Below are 24599 nucleotides of genomic sequence, written 5' to 3' on the forward strand. Positions count from 1 at the left end.
CTCTTTCAATCGAGTTTGTCCTGTTCTCACCTTAGAATACTGAGGACTTCTGGGCTTAGAGAAGACAAAACCAAGCCTGTTAAAGTCAGACTTGTTTCTAGCTGGCCTGAACACATTACCCCCTATACCATGGACTTTATAAGACCAAGTGTGGTTCAGTCCAGGCACACCTGCTTTGACACTTTCCTTATCACTGACGAGAGGCCCTCCGAAGAGGCCCAGTGAGGAAGTGCTCTCAGAGCTTACACGACATGTGGAAATTCTTCGATGCAACAACTCCACATCGTGTGGCAAGAACAGCATTCATGTTCACGGGGTGGAGGTGGAGGTGGAGGGAGAGAGTCTTTTCTTCTATACCTTCAAGTGTTATGGTGAAGTTAGTCAAACATTTGGAATGAAAGTATACCACTGTTATGAACTGTGAGAAATGTAATAAACAAGTGTATTTTAACAGACACGGCATGCATTGTTCTTACAAAGGAATTGCTTTATTGTTCCTGCCCTGTGCAGGTTTTTCCACCATGGCCCAGTTGGACTCAGTTTCAGGATGATGGCCATTATTTAATATTCACTGGTTGATGGGCACAGCGGAGCGGTAAGGTTTTAAAAGCACATTGATGTTGAAAGACTGGGATGTGGAAAGCAGTAGTACCAAAGGATATAAGGATTCCTACAGAGTGGATCCCACTGACTGACCCAGGACAGGGGTGCTGGGATTGAGGTCACAGCAAACCAAAGACCATCCAGCGTATGACCAGGATGATCGCAGTGGGACAAGTGGCCGTAACATGACAAATATATAAATGATGTTATGAATTCTTTATGATGCTCTATGATTCAGCTATCTTTTATAAATTCTTTTGCAATTAAAATGACAATTGCAATGGTTTGAAGATACTTCATGTAGTAACAGACTGCTGATTTGACAGGTGATGACGACAAGCATTGAAAAGGCAGTCTGATATTCCAAAGCATCTCCACAACAGGTTAAAACACATGACGATGAGGGAGAAAGCATTTACACATCCCCCGTGTACAAATGTGCCTGACTCTAAACTGCTGGGAACATTTGCCTGGAGGGAACCCCTTCTCCTTGTAGCCAGTCATCTTGGAAAGGCATAGATTATAAATTCCAGGTTGGGTTGGAAAATTGTGACACTGAGAAATAGGAAAATATAAGGTAGAAATGATCACTTTCTCTGCTGGTACCAGTTGCCTTTAAGTGAGTTATATATCGTTCATAAGTTGATATTACCTCTACAAGTTAAATTTATTCTCCCTCACAAAGACTGGCTATAACGTCATGCTAGTCAACGCTTGGTGATTCCAAGGAGCTGAACCCACATGATGTCTTTAGATAATCTGAGCCCAGTGGCAACAAGGACTATGGGCTGTTACTTGGGAAATACTCAAGTGAGGTTGTGAATCACATTTTGGATTTTTTGCTCTCATACTCCTCCCTCTTGGACTGTAGACTTGTTCCATTCGCTGGTAAACCTGGGGCATCTCCCTTGATTGAAGCTGGATCTGAGGCAATGGTTCTTTTGGTAAATGCTGGCAAGCCTAAGGAAAGAGGAAAATAAACCAATGTGAACATAAAACTGAGGCCAAAGGACTAATCTTGTAGAAATTAGTTAATTAGGCATGGGATTTAATTTGATTTTCTATAATTAAACTTTACATGGACTAGCAGACATTTAGCATACATAAAAAATGAGTACAGTTTCGAAAAAACACACTAGATTTTAAAATTGAGTTTTTTAAAAATTTGTATCTGTGAGTAGAAAATGTGTGCTTTGTCTGAAGACAGTGATACAAGCACAGAGAAGTTCCAGGGAGAAACTGTGAAGGCCTCCTTTCAGGGAGCCCTCTCTGCTATACCCCCGGACTACCAGACAGTAGACCTAGAAGCTAGGTTTATTGTTTTTTTTTAATCTCACTGTTCATGTGAACTCGTCCCTCCAGGGTTCAGCTCTCAGATCCCTGCTCAGCAACTATTCTTAGAAACCAATATAATTAATAATAATAATTAATGTATTATAGGAAGAATCTGTCTTAGAACCCACATTCCCACCCTAATCAGGTCCTCAGAGTCTGTTTCTCTTCGCCTGACCCAGCTACCTCCCTTAAAAGTGAGTCCTTATGACTATTCTATCTCCCCAGCCCAGGCTGCCCTTTCCTCTCAGGTTACATTTATCTTGAATCATTCTAATTAGAATGACCTTCCTAAGAAGTAAACTTAAGGTAGATCCTGCTCCTGGACAGCCCGTCCACCTTCATGCTTTCTGGTGAATTTCTAGTGAGATCCAGGCACCTGCCAGTGGCCATCTCTCTCACTCTCCCTGGGGCTTGCATTCCCAAAGACCAGGCCCCTTTTCAGAACATTTGAAAATTCTGCTCCTGACACAAAGACCTCTTTCCTCCAAATCTGATCTCAAAACCTCTATAGAAGCCTCTCAAGTAGACTCAATCGATTACACAACGAGATTTCAAGGAGACAGTCACTTGCAAACTTTTCAGATGCTTTCGAGGGAGTGACTAGAAATTTTTTTGTTAAATTACAATAACAATAACCAGAGCTCAATCATGTACAAATATCTAGCAATTAATTGGTCAACACACAAAACAAAGCCTGGTTTCATAAAACAAGCAAATAAAAGAGGCAGATAGATTGTGCCTCCATGGAATAAATACTCCTTGGATGGAGAAGAAACCTTTCTTCCCTTATCAACATTTATCTCCCAACATTCCTCATGCCGCACACTGTTTGTTGGCACTGGATCCTGTGAGTGTAGGGTAGACTACTTAAAAGGAGCTGTTCACGGTTACTCAAGTAGACCTTGAACCATTAACAGTCACTCTATTATGGTTTTCTGTGGACAGTTTATTTTCACCCAAAAGATATAAACTCTGATAAAAGTCCTTCAAAATACAAACCACAGATGCTAACTTCTCTCTTTCTAGCAATATAAACAGAGGTGAGAGGTGAAATAGTTTTCCCAAGACAACTTTTCTGAACTGCTTTTCTTAAAGTATCAAGTTAGAATATAATGTGCAAGTCACTTCTAAATTCTGGAAGAATTTTAGATAATGTTTTGCCCTGTTGCAAAAAAAGCCACAGTCCTTAGGGTTACTCATTTAGTTTTTTTTAATTACTTTTTAGGACAGTTTAAGATTTACAGACAATTTACAATCTATGTTTACTTTAAAATTTGGTTTGGAAACATGAATTCCGCAGAAATTAAACGTGTTAGTCCAAAGGTTGGAGAGTTCTAGAAGTCACCAGAAGCCTACAGACCTCATTTAAGTCTAGACTAGTCAGCCCTGAGAGGGACCTGCCCTGGGGTCCTGTGCCTTTCATCTCAAAGGAGCTACACATGAAGACCAGTGGCCAGTCGCCACTTATAAAAAGTGAAAACGGTGGCTCCAATGGTTCCCAAAGCCGACACTGTAACTGTGGCTTCACTAAGCCCCTCCTGTCCACAGGCTGGAGGTAATGGAACCAGTCTTCTAAAAGAGGATCCTGACTCAGGGCCACAGCTTCCAGCCAGCCAGGATAAATTTGCGAGCGATCATGCTTTTAATAATGGATTTCTGTGTTCTCATTTCCAATGGTAATATAAACTTACAATTTATACATTTCTTCTCTTCCTCCTGGCACAGGGAGTCTACCTTTTCATGAATTGACCTGAACTACAGAAAGCTGACATAAATTAATTCTTAAAACAAACTTTCATTAATGCTGGAGCATTTCAGAGACCACAAGTTATGCAGTGTTTTCCCATTTCCTTTGTTTTTTCCATGGTCGGTGGTTCTATGCTTGCTTTGGTCACAGTTTCACTGAGCCCTACAGCAGCAGCAGGAGTGTACCGGCTTCCATGGCACAGGGCAAAAGAGGCCTCCTGTGGCTCTTACTCCATCACCAGCAAGAAGGTGCTTGTTTGTGGGCCCGGAAAGGAAGGTCCTTCCACGTCTACAGGGCCGTGGTCATCTCCTTGCCAAGTTTCCACACAGGTTGAAATGGTTCAGAGCTCCAAAGCCAGATTTTACACTCAATTTAGAAGTTAATACGAAAATTGGACATTTGCTGGTCAGATATAAAAACTGAGGTTCTTGCGGTACTATTTGTCTTTATAAGACTCATTTTTGACCAAAGTGTACATCCGTACATCAAATAGTTTGAAACGACTGTAGAGAGCACCTGGAGCCTCCCACAGTCTTCCTTATAATTCTCTAGAGGCAAACACAAGCGGCTCTCTAGACCTTTTCTGTCTCCATTTATATTAAAAAATGTCTAAAAATGCTATTTTCTGATTTATCATTTTTAGACATTATCCACACCCACCCACTTCTTCACACTAATCCTTCCAAAAAAGCTATTTCTGAAACTTCAGTTATGTCAATACTGAATGTTTATAATTTCATGACCATGTAAATAAACACAATTCACAGACAACTAATAGGGTAGACTATGGTAATGTTTCTTGTCTTATTTCTCTCCATTTATTAATTGACTCATATTTTAATTTTTATAAGCTTATTTTCGATGACTATGTCCTTCCACTGGCTCAATGAAATCTTCCATCATTTTTTCTTCTTGGACTTTTTCTTCCTAAGTCTTCAGTTGCATCAAATAATGTTATTTCTTTGTTTCCTAAGAATTTTCTCCATAGAATCTGCCCTTGGTATGAGAAGATGTATTAAGAATGTGAGTGTCAACCCAGGAAGCCTATGGGAACAAATATAGGAGCCCACAGCCAGAAATAATGCACAGAGTAAAACACCTCAGAACATTCAGTCATAAATGGGATGTCTCCATCACACCCCCACCCCCTGGCTCTGGGACCCTGAGTAAGAGGAGGCAGCAAGAGCATAGAGAGTCGGAGGGGACAGAAGACACCAGGAAAACAAGACCCTCTAAATCAAAATGATCAGATCTCATAGGACCTGCGAGCGGCTGGGAAGGGCTGCAGGGGGCTTTCACAGGTCTGCACTGGCTCCTCTACACGTATCATAGCTTCCAGCTTAGAGTTTTATGGGATCCCTGATTGTGTGAATGGGAATGAGTGGGTCTCTGTTTCTTGTGCCTTCTTTTGGGCTCTTTTCCTTCTGTTGTTTTGTTTTGTCTAATTCTGATATGTTAGGTTTTATCGTAGTATATTTTATTTTATTATTATCCCATAGAAGCCTGCTTTTCTTTTTCCTAATAAGAGACAGAAATGAGGTAAATCCAGAAGGGAGGGAGTTTGGAAGAAGCTGAGAGGAGTAGAGGGAGGGGAAACAATAATCAGGATACACTGTAAGAGAAAAACTATTTTCAATAAAAGGGGGAAAATGCGTGCCATTTACAGGCTCACCAATCCTGAATATGGAGGATGAATAGCACAGAACTGCAACCTCCCTGGGATTCATGGACAGACTTCCTCCAAGGTTCCCAGACCAGGAGTGGAAAGAGAAAGCACACAGAAGGGAAGGGGGTGGAGAAGACAGAAAACTTCAAAAAGATGGGAGTGAAATATCCACACTTTTCAACAATGATCTTGGATTTGGAGAAATATTTTTCCTATGCCCTCATAAGGAAAATCATTCTCAACTTGGAATTTTGTAGCTGGCCAAACACAGAATTTTATAGTCAGCCAAAGGCTCAATCAAAGTGTTAGTGGAACATTCCATTTTCAGGGATACAAAGATCAGAGACATTTACCTCCTTCTCCTCAACGTAGTTCCATAAAAGCAAGGGGTGAAGAAGCAGGCACAGGAAACAGGAGCATCAGTAAACATGGAAGAAAGTATTTGGTTGTCACATGCATCCTGGACTTCTTAGACAAGCCCTTTCATTCCTGGTCTGCATGCTTTCTTTGCTCCCCAAATACATGATGCCTGTCTTGTCCACTTTGAATTGAGTTTAAAAAGTTTGTTTTAAAATGATTATTACTAGTTTCTGTGTATTTATGTGTACTATTTATGTGGTGGGTGTTTTGCCTGTATATATGTCTGTAGTCTGTGTACGATGTGCACTCTCAGTGACTGCAGAAAAAGATAACTGGATCTTTGGAAGTGGCATTGTCATCATGAGCCACAATGTGGATGCTGGGAGGTGAAATGAAGATCATCTAGAAGACCAGCTAGTATTCTTAAACAGCGACCCATCTCTCAGCACTCCCTGAATTTTACATTTGTAAATTACATTTGTGTATATGTGTGTGTGTGTGTGTGTGTGTGTGTGTGTGTGTGTGTGTGTGTGAGAGAGAGAGAGAGAGAGAGAGAGAGAGAGAGAGAGAGAGAGAGAGGGAGGAGGGGGAGGGATGGATGGATGGATGGAGGGAGGGAGGGAGGGAAAAAGAAAAAAGGAAAGACATACGTAGATGTCATAGTATGCATATGGAGGTCAGTGGAGAGTTTGTGAGCATTTGTTCTTTCTGTTCATCGTGTGGGTTCCAGAGATTGAACTCAGGTTTGGCAAGTGCCTTTACCCACGTGAGCCATCTTGCCAACTCTTGGTTTTCTTAAAACCTCATCTTTTCTCTTTTATTGTCTCATCCTTTACCCCTGGCCACACTTGATTTACTTTGTGGTTTTCTATATTTTATTTCTCATGTGACTATTTTTCTTGATCTTCATGTCAAGAATATTTTATATTCCTGAAACTGTTTACCTCTTATTCTCTTTCTTAGACTCTGGCTCCAGGGTCTTTTCTGGTTTGGGGACATCTTCTCTAATTATCTTATTTGACAGAGGTTCAGCTCTACTCTGTGGGGCTTGGCAATTTTGACTTTGGGGGATATAGTACAATGGGAAATTAAAGGACAATTTCTCCAAGTGAAATTAATCTGCTATAAAAACAGAAATATTTAGACTGTAAAAATTTGAAAAGTACTGAGAAAGTAGGAATAACCATGGTAAAAAAATTATAAATATTAACTTGTCAATAAAAAACAAAACAAAACAAAACAAAACAAAAAACCCACAGTGTGTCTCTAACCAAGCAAGTGGAAAATCTGTATGACAAGAACTTCAAGTCTCTGAAGGAAGAGATTGAAGGAGATCTCAAAAGACGGAAAGACCTCCCATGCTCATGGATTAGCAGGATTAATATAGTAAAAATGGCCATATTGCCAAAAGCAATCTACAGATTCAATGTAATCCCCATCAAAATTCCAACTCAATTTTTTATAGAGTTAGAAAGAGCAATTTGCAAATTCATTTGGAATAACCAAAAAACCCAGGATAGCGAAAACTATACTCAATAATAAAAGAACGTCTGGGGGAATCACCATTACTGACTTCAAGCAGTATTACAGAGCAATAGTCATAAAAACTGTATGGTATTGGTACAGAGACAGGCAGGTAGATCAGTGGAACATAAGTGAAGATCCAGAAATGAACTCACACACCTATGGTCACTTGATCTTTGACAAAGGAGCTGAAACCATCCAATGGAAAAAAGACAGCAAAAAAGACACCATTTTCAACAAATGGTGCTGGTTCAAATGGAGGTCAGCATGTAGAAGAATACAGATCGATCCATTCTTATCACCCTGTACAAAGCTTAAGTCCAAGTGGATCAAGGACCTCCACATCAAACCAGACATACTCAAACTAATAGAAGAAAAAGTGGGGAAGAGTCTTGATCACATGGGCACTGGGGAAAATTTCCTGAACAAAACACCAATGGCTTATACTCTAAGATCAAGAATTGACAAATGGGATCTCATAAAACTACAAAGCTTCTGTAAGGCAAAGGACACTGTCTTTAGGACAAAACAGCAACCAACAGACTGGGAAAAGATCTTTACTAATCCTACACCCGATAGAGGGCTAATATCCAAAATATACAATGAACTCAAGAAGTTAGACTCCAGAGAGACAAATAACCCTATTAAAAAATACAGAGTTAAACAAAGAATTCTCAGCTGAGGAATGCCGAATGGCTGAGAAGTAGCTAAAGAAATGTTCAACATCTTTAGTCATAAGGGAAATGCAAATCAAAACAACCCTGAGGTTCTACCTCACACCAGTCAGAATGGCTAAGATCAAAAACTCAGGTGACAGCAGATGCTGGCTAGGATGTGGAGAAAGAGGAACACTCCTCCATTGTTGGTGGGATTGCAGACTGGTAAAACCATTCTGGAAATCAGTCTGGAGGTTCCTCAGAAAATTGGACATTCCACTACCTGAGGACCCAGCTATACCTCTCCTGGGCATATACCCAAAAGATGCTCCAACATACAACAAAGATACATGTTCCCCTGTGTTCACAACAGCCTTATTTATAATAGCCAGAAGCTGGAAAGAACCCAGATGCCCTTCAACAGAGGAATGGATACAGAAAATGTGGTACATCTACACAATGAAGTACTACTCCTCAGCTATCAAAAACAATGACTTCATGAAATTCATAGACAAATGGATTGAACTAGAAAATATCATCCTGAGTGAGGTAACCCAATCACAGAAAAACACATATGGTTTGCACTCACTGATAAGTGGATATTAGCCCAAAACCTCAAATTGCCCAAGATACAATCCAAAGACCACATGAAGCTCAAGAAGAAGGATGACCAAAGTGTGGATGCTTCACTCCTTCATAAAAGGGGGAACAAAAATATTCATAGGAGGGGATATGGAAGCAATATTTCAAGCAGAGACTGAAGGAACGGCCATTCAGAGCCTGCCCCACATGTGGCCCACATATGTGGCCTCCACTAAAACTAGATAAGCTTGATGAAGCTAAGAAGTGCATGCTGACAGGAACTGGATATAGATGTCTCCTGACAGACACACAGCCAGAGCATGTCAAATACAGAGGCAAATGCTAGTAGCAAACCATTAAACTAAGAACGGGACCCCTGTTGGAGGAAGTAGAGAAAGCAATGAAAGAGCTGAAGGGGCTTTCAACCCCATAAGAACAACAATGCCAATCAACCAGCGCTCCTGGGGACTAAACCACTACTCAATGACTATACATGGACAGAACCATGGCTCTAGCTGCATATGCAGCAGAGGATGGCCTTGTTGGGCACCAATGGGAGGAGAAGCCCTTGGTCCTGCCAAGGCTTGACGCCTAGTATAGGGGAACGCCAGGGAAGGGAGACAGGAAGGGGTGGGTGGATAGGGAGGGAAGCACCCTTATAGAAGAAAGGGAGGAGTATGGGATAGGGGGCTTATGTCTGGGAAAAGGGGAAAGGGAATAACATTTCAAAGGTAAGTAAAAAAAATCCAACAAAATAAAAAAAATAAAAAAAAGAAAGGACTTCATGAACAAATGGATGGAACTAGAAAGTACCATCCTGAATGAGGTTACCCAATCACACACACAACAAAAGCCACACATGGGATGTACTCACTGATAAGTGGATTAGCCCCAAATCTTGGATTACCCAAGATACAATCCACAAAACACATGAAGCTCAAGAAGAAGGAAGACTCAAGTGTGGAGCTTCAGTCCTTCTTTGAAGGGGGAACAAAAATACTCACAAGAGGAAATATGGAGACAGAGTTGGAGCAGAGACTGAGGGAAAGGCCATAGAGAGACTGCCCCACCTGGAGATCCAGCCCATATACAGTCACCAAACCTAAACAATATTGCTGATGCTAGGAAGTGCATGCTGACAGGGGGCTGCTATAGCTGTCTCCTGAGAGGCTATGCAAGAGCATGACAAATACAGAGGTGGACATTCACAGCCAATCATTGAACTGATAACAGGGTTCCGAATGGAGGCGTTAAGAGAAAGGTTTGAAGGAGCTGAAGGGGTTTGCAACCCCATAAGAACAACAATACCAACCAACCAGAGCTCCCAGGGATTAAACCACCATCCAAAAACTACACATGGACTGACCCATGGCTCCAGCTGCATATGTAGCAGAGGATGGCCTTGTTGGGATGGCATCAGTGGGAAGAGAAGCCCTTGGTCCTGCTAAGGCTTGATGTCCCACTATAGAGGAATGTCAGGGCGGGGAGGCGGGGAGGCGAGAAGGGGTAGGTGATGGTGCGTGGGAGCTCCCTCATAAAAGCAGGGGAGTGGGGATGGGATAGGGGATAACATAACATTTGAAATGTAAATAAAAATATCCAATAAAAACGCAAAAGAGAGTAAAACAAAAGGCTCAATTAATCATTGGAGGAATTCAATTAAAATTTTTATATACTATAATACAGGCAGTAACAAAGCATGCCTCAATTCACACTATATATATTGCAAGGTTAACTTTTCCTATAGTTATTAATTTTATTTACTTTTGAATGACTACATTAGAATAGAAACCCATTATCTGCCCATGAGAAATATATTTTAGAAAAATGATCAAGGCTGATCACAAGATGGTAAAATCAAAAGCTAAATGCAGTCTCTTTGAATGCCTTATTATAATGTTGAATATAATTCCCACAACCTTGATATTTCCTATGTCATGTCTTCTAATCATTTCCTTTTAGGAGACATTTCAACAAAATTGAGTGGCAGTAGAAAATGGCTGCTCGGCTTGACTCCTGGTCCTGTTAGCTTAGGTTTTTAGGGTGCTAGCAGGTGGGACTTCTAATGTTTTGAGGCAATTCCTTCCTTCCTGGTGGATGGTAACCTGAGGAACCTTTTGCATTGTTTAATATGAAAGACACAAATCCTGCCCTGTATATATACCAGATTCTGCGATGTCATTCAAACGGAAGAGTGGCTGCAACATCTGAATAGCAGAGGGTTTACAGAGATACAAAATCACTTGGTAAAATGATTAAGATGGGAAAGAAAAAAATGCTTACCTTTTGCAATGAAATAATTATGATATAATGAAAACCAAACCATTTGTCAGAATCTGATAAATATTTATTAAATGAATCTATGAATATAAATAAGCAAAAATGAGAGATATCACCTTTGGATTTGACCTACTTCTTTTAAGACTTATTTTGGTATATTATTTTATAGCAGACTAGCTATTTTAAATGACAGAATTATCAAATTTAATGTATAACCCTCCAGGCCCATGATAAATTGAAGAACTAAATTATTATGCAAATTAGAATCTATTAAATAATATTTGAATCCCCATAGCTTAGATAAAATAGACTTCAAAAAAGGACTTGTATATTCAGCTACCTAATTTAGTTGAACATTAATTGGGCTTTTAATAGGATTCAAGTAGTATGTGGAAGGCTAGGGAAGCAGTGTAGACCAGAGCAGACAACACTCATTCATCCAGTTCAATCTGTGGTGGAGGGGCTAGAAAAGCAGTCAACAAGAGGTCACTCAAATTTTAAAAATCCATCTTTATTACCCTAAGATTTATTTAAAATTGCATTGAGTTTGGGGTATTAAAATAGAAAACATCTTTAAAGCCATAGCTGATGCCCTCTTCAAGTATAATGCAGAACCCCTAGACCATGGGAAGAAGTCCACTGGATCCTGGCCTAGTGAACTCAGACATCATTTTACTGTTATAACAGGGATTAAACAGTGGAATTCAGTATGTAGTTATGTATGTATCCTTATTCTTTGTACAAATAAATATTGCTGAATACTCATACGCAAAAAAATCTTCCTGTTTTGACGATTTTCATCTTATTACAAAATAGTTTTCATTTTTTGTTCATCTATAATTTAACAACTTTTAGACCAAAAAAATGGGTTCAATTAACATTTTTTTTTACCATGATTTACTTTAAGTTTTCTTTAAAAAGTTTGAGATCCAAAAAGGAATTCCATGTTTTTCACCAAGTTAGGTAATATCAGAAGTGTTCTTGGGGGACATTTTTATGATTCATAATGAAACATTTCTCAGACTTTAGCATGAATATTACTATCATGTACTGGCCTTAAACTTTAATTTCCCCATGAGTTACATTTAAAAAAATCCAATTTAATAACTGGTAGAAGACTTTATTACTTACAGTTAAAGTGTGAAAACTGTGGAGTAGACAGGAAGCGACTGTGGTCCTGCCAAGAGGAGGAGTGATCTAGGCCATGAGCGTGGGAACCGGCAGAAAAGGGTCTGTCGTCCTGAGAAAGAGGACACATTGAGTTCTGTGAACACAGAAGACATGGGAAGAGTCATGTAAATGCACTGGCTGGGAACTGGACCTTACTATGCAAGCTACACGGCACATGCATGGGTGAGCGAGAATGATCACTGCCTAAAATAAAACACATGTGCTAAGCCACACATAGGAAAAGAAACCACTTATTGTCATGCAAAATATTTTGTTCCAGTCCAGTCCAATCCTCCACCATGTAAAAAGGCTTCAGAAATGCGTTTGTCAAACCTCATGTTCTTTGCATTTAGTTGCAAACATTTTAAAGTCATCCTCTTGTCCTAATCTTCAGCTTCCTAGTTCCCATACACTAGCCTGTGGGCACAATGTGCTTTACTAAGCCACTGTTTTCCTTGGCATTTAAATGGTGTACAGGGTTTTGCTTCTATAAATAACACTGTAAGAAATTCCTGTAAATAGGTAGGCTTTTCCATACTTAGGCCTGCCCCTTATGACAAATTCTTAGGTGGGAATCCTGGGTCAATAAAAACAATTTTATGTTGAAAACGAATTCTACCAGACTGCTTTTTGTATAATTAATATAATTATTCACATCCAACAAGTATTAATTTAAAAATATACATGATAGGTCCCCTTCTTACTATGTTGAACAAATGTATCTTTCTCAACTATTAGATGACAACTTTAAGCCATTTCATTATTTAAATTGATTAAAAATAGGTATTTTGATATCCTTAAGTAGTGAAACTGTAATTTTTAAAATGATTCTTTTCAAATTATTTGTTATCATTTTTGCTCGCCATCCCCCATTCATTCAGAATAATTGGGGGTAGAATGTACTTTGGCTGGGCCAATAACAAATGAGATTATCGGGGCTCATGATCAGTAAACTTTCAGGTTTCCAAATGAGAAAGGCATTCATTAAACAAATAAACTGCATGAATCAAGGTGTCATTAAAACCATGATAAGTACTCTAAGAACAGTAAATAACAGAAAGGAAGACAATAGAATTGTGGTCAAAGAAGATGACCCTTGGAGATGATGTTCAAGAACTATTTGAACTATCAAGCAGCTGTGGGTGAGGTGGTCTAAGGTGTCTCGAATGCAGTCTGTCAAGCAGTGAGCCTCACAGACCATTACTACCCAATACATTCACTGCCATTCTTAGTACCATCTTCATCAGTCTTTTATTTTGGTCACAGATATTGCACATAAATACAAATAAACAAAAATTACAAAACAAACAGCACACACACACACACACACACCACACACACACACACACACACACACACACACACACACACACCTTACACAAGTGGATTCTTGTTTCCTCCATTCCCTAAGTCATTACATATTACAAGCACCAGCTCTATTACATACCCCCACCAACTTCCTTCATTCACTAGTATCGCTGTATTTGAGAGTACTTTCTCCATCACGATCATCATCATCACCACCATCATCATCACCATCATCATCATAATCATCACCACCACCATCATCATCAATGTACCATAGTTTTATTTACACTGTATTATCTACACATAAGTTTACTACAAGATATTTTCCTACTCTAAGCAAGCTGTATGACAGACCTGTTGCTATGAAGGGCTTGCTCATGTTTTAGTTTACCGGAAGTGAGATCACTGGGTGGTACATTTTCTACATGCCATTGAGGTTGCTGATCCCACAGATTTCGATACTATGTGTTTTCACCTTAATGCAGATGAATATTTATAACTTCCTTTGCCTTGCTTCTTTGGGCCACCAATGGTTTAGGTTTAAGTATGATATGAGGTTTAATTTCTAAGTATTTGGGGTATTTCATAAGCAGTTTTCTGTTATCCATTTTTGCTTTCATCTCATTGTGGATGAAATTTTATAATTTATAAAATTTCAATCATAAAAGTATTTATAATTTCAATCATAAAAGTTTTGAAATGATTTTCTCCACTCAGAACATATAGTCTATTCTGTAGAATGCTGAGGATGTACGTGAGCTGTCACTGGGGATGGTCTGAAAGTGTCCGGTAGCTGCAGTCAGTTCATGCTGCTGCTCCAGGCTTCATGGATTCTTCTGTGAAGGGCATCAGGTATAAAGAAAAGAGAGAAGGGAAAATGGTAATGTTTGTGAATACCGGCCAGAGCTTACGGCTCTGCTGGTAGTTGTTGCTCCGTGTGTTCCGATGCTCGGCTAGACATAATGCCCCTTCTATTCACAGGGTATATGTGTGGCTGTGTCCTAAGTTCCCTTCTTTGCGTGTGAGAACTATGGAGATTTAACCACACCTTTAAGTTTGAACATTTCATGCCTTCAAAATAGTCAGAGGGAGCTAGAGAGATGACCCAGCAGTTAGAGCATATTTGGATGTAAATTTATTTCCCTGAGCCTATGGCTCAGACACCCCATATCTCCAGAGTCAGAGTTTCTTCTGGCATTCATGGATGGACACACACACACACACACACACACACACACACACACACACACACACAAATATAACAAAAATAAAATCTTTAAAAAATTGTCAAATAGTTCACATTATCTTGAAACAAAAACAGCAAAATGAACTAGGCAAATTGAATTACAAAAGAAAAGTGCTTCATGATTCCTCAGATGCTGGTCATGCTGGTGTGTGAAAAGTGCTTCCTGTTCTTCCCTTTCCTACTGCTGCTGCTCCCCTATATTGCTTTTCAATCTGTGGAATCTCAACTTAAACATAACTTACAACATGCTCAAAAACTAAATGCTTCTTTTTAACGCCTATTACTTAATCAAGGACTTTAGTACCAAGAAGAAAATATTTATTAAAAATAAAGATACTTTGCAATGTTAATAGTCCCAGCTTCTGCTTTTTAACAATTCTTTTATCCTTAAAACAAGGGCCTGTTTTTATTGCCGTCTTAAGTCTGAATAACCCAGTTAGCCAGAGCTCTCTGCACAGCTCAATGGATGAAAGGACTTGCATTTTCTAGTATTTTCCCTGGGCTTCGTCCACTTCTCTTTCATAACTCACATTGTAAGTGGTTTCTTAAAAGCTGTTCCAACTTGACTCAGTTCCTCTGCTAAAGTGATATCTAATGATTAATATGTAACAATGCACACCAAATACTTCTCTCCCAGGGGTGCAGTTAGCTCAAACTTTATAAGTGATAAATTTAATTTTAAAGTTTTTATCGATCTCTTCCCTTGGAGAAAAAAAAGGGGGGGCAGTATTTCTGGATCTTTCTCAGGATGTTTTCTTAAACTTCGTTTGTCAAATAATGCACACTCTTTCTTCCCAGCCCAATGTGAAGGCCTGCTCCTCCATCAGCATTCCATAGAGCCTGAACTTCCTCCCCTATAAACTGCATTCTCACTGCAAAGTTCAAACCGGACAGTTCGCCTAAAGCTTGCACTTCACCTCTCAATTTTACTTCTCCTATTTCTGACTTTAATCCCTAGGGCAGGCCTTTGATTATCCCAGCAGCCCATCTTTCTACCATCCCCCCACGATCCTCCATATTTGATGCGGTGCCCCCTGTAGTGAGGGGATGGTGGCACTGTATGATACACTGAAGTTAAGATCCACTCACTGTAGATGCTAGAACATAGGACGTTGCTACTTTTACAGCTGCAAGTTCTCTTTCGTCCTTTTCTCCCCTTTTTCTTTGTTGAAAAAGTCTGTGGCATAGCTGGCTTTGAACATGCGATCTCTCTGCCTTGCATGTGTGGGATTTACAGGTGGGAGGCATCCTGGTCAGCTATACTTAAGGGGTGGACAAGACTACCTCTTCGTTCCTTTATCGCTAATACTTTATCATGTCAGGGATCTAAACAGAATTCCCTACTATGCAGGCCGTCTTTTCTATGGGAAATCTAAACTGACTTAATACTGAAAACCTCAAGCAATGTTCATCACCAGAGCAACAGATGAATGAAAATATTCTTATAAACTCCACTGCATGAGTGGGCTGGGGAGGATGGGTCAACCTGGGAGAATAGGGTGGGGCTAAATGTGATCAAAGAGTACTGTATGGAATTCTCACAAAAACAAAAACAAAAACAAGAAAAGAGTGCGCTAGATACGACCATTTGATGGCTCCTTCAGAAGTTTTCTATCTGTATTAGTAAACATTATTTCCTTATTGACTGTTGTTTAAAATTTTTTATTCCATACCAAGGGAACTGGGTTATGCAGAATAAGACTGTAGAATAAAAGAAACTAATGTGTTTAACTGAGTTATCACTTCCAACTCATAACTGTTTTCAGATGAGGAAAAAGAATCCCAGTTTAATTTGGCTTGTTAAAAAAAAATCCTTTGTTTAGCTTTTCTAAAGCAAGATAAAATCTAGTAGTTGAACATAGCGGCGTGTAAGTCCTGATGAAGTTAAAGGAATAAAATGATTCATTTTCCACATGATTTGATTTCCAAACAAAGTTTGGTATGTTTCACACAAGTATTATGGGGGGGAAAGTACCAATTAGACTTTTGTTAGACTTTTACACTGGCTGAACTTAGAACACAATCACAAACTTATTGTGTGTGCTGGCTCTCTGTTCTGGGTCAACATTGAGGCAGACAGTGTCTGGGCTAAAATGCCAGGCCACACAGCAAAGGGGATTGCTTCATCTTCCCCGTCCACTTATACTCACACTGTTGCACTCTATCTATCCATAACATCTACCTACACTCTGCGTAAGGCTCTCCACAGAAAGACATGTTGTTTGGGTTGAGGGACACATAGAGCTATATTTGCATAGCAATTTACATTTATTTTCAAAGATGAGGAAAGGCTGTCAATGGTGCGACAGGGATAAAAGGCTCACCACTCCCTTATGCTCGCCCATGGTTGCTCCCACTATTCTCAAGCAATGTCCAGGAAATTGCATGAATCATGCACCAGTGATATATTTTAGAGTATGAAAACGGAAATGTTTATGCATCACCTACAGTCTTGAATTACACTAGGAGTTGCGCACAGCATGTTTTAGAAGCTGCTGTTGCAGATTTAAGTCAAAAATAGCTGACCTGGGAAAGTGCTGAATGGTATTAATTGCTATGAGCAAAGCATAAACAAATTAGAGAGATTCAATGAGGGGGGAAATGACTTCCAGGAGCAAGCTTGGGTACTTATAGCACATACATGCTTACATCGAGCAAACACTGTGAAGGGCTTCCACAAACTGCCTTCCCTTCCCAATGCCCTCCCCTCAGAAAGCCATTACCAACACTCTGTCACTTCGCTCCTCTAATCCTGTAAAACATCTGCTTCTTCAAATAGGAGCTGCACAGTAACTCTTCAGCTAGTAGGTTAAAAAAAAAAAAAACAACCAAAAAACACAGTTTTCTTTTCAGAAAGAGGAAGAATGGGGAAAGAGTATGCCTTCTGAGATTTTACCAAAAAATCTCAATGTTAATTAAAACCATATATTTAGTATGGATAAAGGTAATGAATGGATTTTTTTTTTCCGGGCAAACCACGATCCTCCATGAATTCAGATTAGTGATGCTGTGTTCCTGGCTTACTGTGGACATTCTGTTCTATGTGAAACAGCTGGGACAGTGAAGAAGACTGCATTTCCTACAGAAACTCAATTAGGCTGGATGGAAAAGAGGCTGTGAAACGCTTCTGTTGTCTACGGAGAATCAAGGAGAGTGCACTGGACTCGGCTTTGAGTTGAATTCTAAATATAAAAGGTTGAGATCAGGCTCTGTTCAATTAGCTTGGCCAGCCCAGCACAATATTATATTATCATATTTTTATATTATGTCATGCTCTTAAAATGGGACATAGGGACTGCCCAACCTCTCAACAGGTTTCTAGAAGCTCGGTCATTTTTATACTGCTGGTTGTCACAGGAATAAACAGGAAAGGAGCTCTAGCTCTGGCCCGAATGAGAATCTGACTGCCTACTTCCTGCTCACACTTCTTTCTCTGCACGGTATGCACTCTAGATGCTGCACTGTTTTCCCACACAACAGCAGTAACCTGAGAGAAGCCAGATGATGCCAACATGGTCCTGCCATCCCAACACTTACTTGTCAACAGCAGTACAGGCTAATAAACAACCTCTTCCGGATTCAGACATGAACAAAATTCTTCCCTGCACCTTGTCATTTCAAGCATCTTTCACAAGACTCAACATTTTTCTTCGAAATCCCACGCAAAGTTGGTTGGGAGCACCTGTGCCACATCCATCGCTGTTCATCTGCACCATCACCGTTTATGGAAGGATTTAAATTGTTATGGGTTTGTAATATGTTAGAAAAACTAAATTAGTGTTCATCAAAGGCTGGATTCGAAAGGGTAACAAATGGGGACGATCTGTAAGTTCCAATTAGATGGAAGCTCCCTGAAGGCTCACTAATTCAAGTCATGTGAGCCTAGAAACATTCTAGATACAGACAACACACAGCACAAACACGTGTGCCTAAAGACACTCTAGGCACATAGATAACATACAATGTAAAACATGAGAGGAATGAACTTCCAAAAGCTTGGGAAGTATTTATTTGATTGACAAAGAAAAACAGTTTACAGTGTATAAGAGAATAGAATGTCAAGGTCTCCCTTTTCTAGTTAGAAGTTGGTTGGTTGTTGTTTTTGTTTGTTTGTGTTTGAACAGAGGTCAGTGGTAAATATTTTAGGATTTATGGGCCATATTGTTCCCACTGTAGAACCCACTCTCCAGTGAGGCAGAAAAGCGACCCTAGACAGCACGTAACAACGGAGTGTGGCTGCATAAAGGCCCAACACTCGCTTCGTCTCAGCGTCAAACAACTCTGGGAGGAATTGGATGATTCTTATCTTATACTTCCAGCTAAAAGTCATGGAGGGAAATTAGGGCAGGAACTCAAGCAGGAAAGGAATCTGGACATAGGAGTTGATGCAGAGGCCATGGAGGGGTGCTGCTTACTAGCTTGCCTGGCCTGCTTTCTTAAAGAACCAAGAACCTGTGTATGTGTGAGCACCGGGGATCTGAACTCAGAACCTCATGTCTACACGGCAGACACTTCACTCACCACAGGGGTTGCAACTGGGATGTAAACTGAATAAACAAATTAATTAATGAAGTACAAAAAAAAAAAGAGAGAGAGAGAGAAAAGAACCCAGGGCCAGCAGCAAAGGGGTGGGCCCACCAGTGATGAACTGAGCCCTCCCCCATCAATCACTAATTAATAAATGTTCTGTAGAACAGAGTCGTTTTCACAATTGAGTTCCCTCCTCTCTGATGACTCTAGCTTATGTCAAGTTGACATAAAAGTAGTCAGGACAGGCATTTTCTCAATTAAGGTTCCCTCTTGTCAAGTGATTCTAACTTGTGTCAAGTTGACTAAAATCTAACTAGCACAGGATACTTCTCTCAGTCTCTTTAAATAATTTATTGCCAACATGACTATTGGTGTCCATAACTGGCAAGACAGTCTCACAAAACAGTCAGGCTATTGTATCATTTAGGGTAGGCATCTGCAGATTTTGGTGATGACCTATATATTCACAAGAATGGATAAATATGTGAAAATGTTTACAGAGGATTAATTCAGGAACGTGGCCATTGGAAAATACAAGTTGTGGGAAAACACTTATACCATCTATTTCCAAAGTTCCCGAGCCGATTTCCTCGTATTTCCGAAGTTTAACCCGGCTCAGAGACAGGCCTGGTTTCATCTCCAGCTGCAAACGCAACTTCACACAGAACTCTTCGCTTCCTTGCTGCACACGTTAAACATTCATGCCTTTGCCAAATGCTATTATGAAAATTGCAGTGATTTATAGCAGGTTGACACCACTAGATAGCACAGATTCACCAGGTAGCAAATCATGCTGCATTGGGAAATAATGTTTTAAATGTTTAATGTATATCTAGACCTCTGTTAAACTGGTAATAGGCTATGTATTAGAATCACGTGGTTTTGGAGAAAACTTTTACACCACATTAAAAATATAGTCCTACATTCTGTGACTGTGAGCGATATAAAATCCAAATGTATTCAGTAATAGCATAGTGATCAAGAACATAGAATATTGCATGTACATAGACTTAGTCTTAAATACTAGTTTAAACAGGTAATAACTCTGTAACCTTCCTTCCTTCAGTAATACAGGAGGACAAACAATGTCAGCATGACAGTGGCTATACAGAGTAGCATGACTCCATACAAAACATGCAGTACCTGTAAGAGTGTGTTGTAACATCCTCAGTGATTAGTAATTATCACTAACTCCCACTGCCTACATATCACATCCTATTGAAGGAGAAATGAATAATTCAGAATGTATGGGACTCTACAGGAATGTTGAAAGATGATTTAAAAACTGTCATATGAGACAAAAAAAGGTTACGACTAGAGCCAGTAATTCCAATTTTAAAATTGGTTAAAAAGCAATAGAATCATGAGAAATTCTCTTACTTGTGGCGGTATCAATAATGCAGCATAACTAAGTTAGGAAGGGTTTTCTGAAGTGAGCACCTTCTCTCTGTCCACTGGGTATTCTACACAATTATAGTAGGAGCAATGAGAATCCTTAGGAATAATTATACATGGCTGCAGTAAGTGAGTGCATACACTATAAGGAAGACTCATTAAAATTAAACTATGTAATTTAGACACTTTTTGTAATACAAGTACATAGCTGACTATAAATGGATTCTCTCTAAATCAACATTGTGTTTGTGTGTGGGAGGCAGTAATTTGGCCATGCAGGAGTTATATGGTAATTCCTAGAGATCATGTTGGGTATCACAATTTGGGTGTGGGTGTGCTACTAGCACCAAGGGTGATGCTAAACTGATTAGACTTTAGGGACGTTGCCAACCATCCTATAATGCATAATATAACAAAGATTACCGTGCCCGAATGTCACAATGTTCAAGCCAAGATACTTGGTTCTGGGCTAAGATCACTCAGGGTCAACTAGGTTCATCCATCTGTGTTTGATGGACACTGGGGCAGAATTAGGGAACAGTACATTTTCTGTCAGTGCAATCAGATGTGCATCTTTGTGCTGGTTACTCTTATGTATCAGAAGCCCTAGTGTGGAATTTGCTCACCTAAGAGAGTAACTAGATATGCCACGGCTAATAGCACAGGATACTGGACCTCAAGGGGACTTGACTGCTGAGAGCTGCTCGCTTTATCCATGAAGTTGGGCAATCATTTACAATAGCTTTGACAAGCCAAGCCACCAGGGTTTTCCCAGCCCAGGATTTCTAAGGTGGCATTAAATTCCACAGATAGACAGAATGCTATCATAACAATGTATAAACTTAAGGACTGAAATGTTAAAAGTGCAATCTTTGCATATGCTTATGGAATTGAAAAATTATTTTACATATCAAATGGAATCTTGTCTTCCCCAAGCACCTCAACACAAACACTGCCACAGTTGCTTCTCAGGCTATGGACTTAAGGTTAGTTAATGATCCAGGCCCCCTGACACCCCCACCTCCCCAAAAAGAAGCATATGAAGAATATTACCCTAAAGGTCTTGATTCTGTACTTGGTGTCATCTCGGCGCTGTTGAGCAGAATCTCCGTGGAGACTGTATTTAGAGTATCTGCCATCACTTTTCACAGATAAACTGGAGGAACCCTGGAAAAAAAAAAACAACAAAGGGTTGGAAATCAGTAGATAAAAGAAAACTCAGTGATTGAGGGGCTGAAGAGATGGCTTAGTGGTTAAAAGCACTGACTTTCTTCCAGAGATCCTGAGTTCAATTCCCAGTAACCACATGGTGGCTCACAACCATCTGTAATGGGATCTGATGCCCTCTTCTGGTGTGTCTGAGGACAGTGACAATGTACTCACATACATAAAATAAATAAATTATATATGTATAATATATAAACTATATATTCAAATACACACACACACACACAACACACCAAGACATTGACATTAGAGTAAAGAACTAGCAAGGAAAAGGTGAGTAAGAAAATAGAGAGTATGACCATGCTGTACTAGGCCACAGCGATAAGATGGGTGTGATATACTTAGAGAAAACCAACCTTTCCAGCTGCTAACAGCTACCAACTGCTCCACAGCTGGGAAAGAGGCATGGATTGCATACATTTTTAAATTTAATATTTAATAATCTTATAAAGTCTTAATAATCATACAAATTCAGAGAGCAATGAAATTAAGAAAGCAGCATGTTCAGGAACCTCTTTTGTTTTTAATTTTCCCTTCATTTTCAGGGGAAAGAAGGAACGTGGCAATAGCTATGACAATCATGGAGACTTTTCATACTGGGGGACAAGAAGAAAGTGAGGGCTAATGATTCTGGTGTGTATAATTATCTATGGTAGGCAGAGACTGAAATACTCTCAAATAACGTTTGTCTCACTGATGGTTCAAGCAGAAAGGGGAATTAGAATTCCAGGTCCAGGGTTTTCATTTCCATGAGGAAAAGGGAAAAGGAAAGAAAGCCAGAGGTCCCTGAAGTAATGAATGCTTTGGCCAGAGCTAGGCAATCTGTGGCAGATTTAGGTTGGAACCCAGTGCCACTTCCTTCCCACCATATCAAGTAAGTGATGTGTAAATACAGGTGACATAGACATCTGCATTTCTTATTTTCTTCCCAAAATGGGGTTAAAAGAAGAGGAAGAACCAGGAGGAGGGTGAGAGGATGCAGCCACACTCAAGCAGGAATAAAGTCAAGCATATCAAAATAGGACAGAGTTTCTACTCAGTCATAACTATGGGACTATCAACAAGTACACTGGCAAAGTACAGTTTTGCATATATATTGGTGGTGGTACCATGGGAAGAACCCAGACAGATGGCAGTATTCATGTCCTTCAATGTACATTAAGTATTCCCTGAGACTCTCAGCCATCAGGGGCAAGAGCCTAAACTCAGATGAACACCTAAGTCTTTGAATTCTTGTTTACATCACACTGAGTTATAGAAAGTTATAGGTACCTACCTGATATGTATACATATATTAGTATATATACATGCATATGTATGTGTGTGTATATGTAAATGTAATTCATGTTTAATAAGATGGGGATTTCTATACTTTCACTTAAGGCTGTATCAGTTATTTCATGAAAGTGATGTAAATGAGCTATTTTTAACTGGATAGATGGCTTTGGGGTACATATGACATGGAGACTGGGTTTCAAGATAGAGGAGAGAGTGAAAAGAGACACATTAGATCTCACCCAAAGCCAACATACACTGTAAGCTTTGACTTCCTCTTATGCAAAATAGAAAAACATCCCTGAATATTAAAAAATACAACATATTTAGCTGTTTGCTACACTGTCAAATAATATCTATAATTATAAAACTGTTTGCTGTGCGGTAACAAAAATAGCTAGCAATTATGTTCCTTTTCAGGGTACAGGTTCACTTTCAATGAATCAAAAAGTAGAATTCTAAACTTGAAAACATACTCTCCCAGAAAAATCCAATATAAATGGATCCTCCTCTTGGAGTCTTTGCATGTATAAGCCAGGCTGACAGACAATAGCTAGACTTTGAGTAGCAATAGACCTTCTGGTAAGAGAACAGGACTCTGAACTACACCCTTAAGCGTTCTGTTTAGTCCAAGCCCTGGGGGCCAAGTGAGCTCTCGCTGGAAGCCTAACTCCACAGGCCTGTCCTGGTCTAGGATTGGCATCCGGTTCTCGTCCACCCTCCATTCATCTAAGTGACACTTATTCCTACAGAGAAAGTAAGGATGGTGGATAGTAGTACAACATTCTCCACAGTAGGTCACGTGAAGAAGAAGGGAAAGAACAGGGTTGCTGGTGTCCTAAGCAACAGGGATTTGAACTGTAAATCCATATTTTGATCCTGAGAGAGAATCCACACTTTCATAAAGTAACAAGGAACACTTGTTTTACCCTATTCGCAACTGTCTAGTTTCAGGGTGTGTCAAACTACTCTTGGATCATGCTGAAAAACTGGTTAGTTAGAGAATCATCAAAAATAATCATTGTATATTTTTATGAGATCTGCATCATGTTGGTGATTACAACATACCCATGTTGTTGCCTGCTGACATTTCCTACTTAATGGTATAATCAAATGATTTACTATATGCAAAGGGAACTTAAATATAAGCCATATTTTTAGTAATTTTTAGGGCCAATTTGAAATAAGAGGCTACATGTTCACAACATGAGCCCCGTATCAATTTAGCTTTGATCTTTTATTTATATATAGTATGTTGGCACTGCAATAAGCTATAACTTGCTATGGCTATACTGCACATTTGCAAACCTCCAGGGTCATGTGAAGAAATGAACTCTAAACTATTAATGAACTTCATTTCACATGCCACGGTAGAAGAATAACCATGAAATATGGTGTCTCTAAAACAGAACGTACCTCTTTTTACTGTTGTCACTGAATGTCGCCCTCCTTAAATTCTTAGGATCTTCTAAATTGTTGTTACAGCTTTACAGTACGTGAGATAAATGTTTCTGTTTTCTTATGTTAAATTAATACAAAAGTTTGGCTATTTTCAGTCCTGATTTCACAAATGTCAGTGAACTGGTAAGGTGGCATTGTTAAAAGTCCCCAGTGTTCTTCAGGACTTCCTCCCCTTCCCACAAGCTTCCTTGCATATCAGGAAGATGTCAAGTGTTCTAACTTAAACAAAAATAA

General features: G+C 39.6%; 1 protein-coding gene across 10 annotated transcripts in view; it reads right to left on the reverse strand.

The window, feature by feature from the left end:
* Positions 1 to 466: 466 nt before the first annotated feature.
* Positions 467 to 24599, reverse strand: part of Cep128 (centrosomal protein 128) — a 370684-nt gene continuing 346551 nt past the window's right edge. For 6 of the 10 annotated variants that reach the window (XM_087554312.1, XM_087554311.1, XM_087554309.1 and 3 more), the window contains 3 exon segments: positions 21456 to 21569; positions 11885 to 12017; positions 467 to 1563 (listed from right to left, as the gene is read on the reverse strand). In XM_087554312.1, the coding sequence (XP_087410438.1) occupies positions 1427 to 1563; positions 11885 to 12017; positions 21456 to 21569 (384 nt within the window). In that variant the 3' untranslated portion in view covers positions 467 to 1426. 10 annotated transcript variants of the gene reach the window in all.

This window comes from Rattus norvegicus, chromosome 6 (assembly GCF_021556685.1).
Source record: "Rattus norvegicus strain SHRSP/BbbUtx chromosome 6, alternate assembly SHRSP_T2T, whole genome shotgun sequence".
NCBI lineage: Eukaryota > Metazoa > Chordata > Mammalia > Rodentia > Muridae > Rattus > Rattus norvegicus.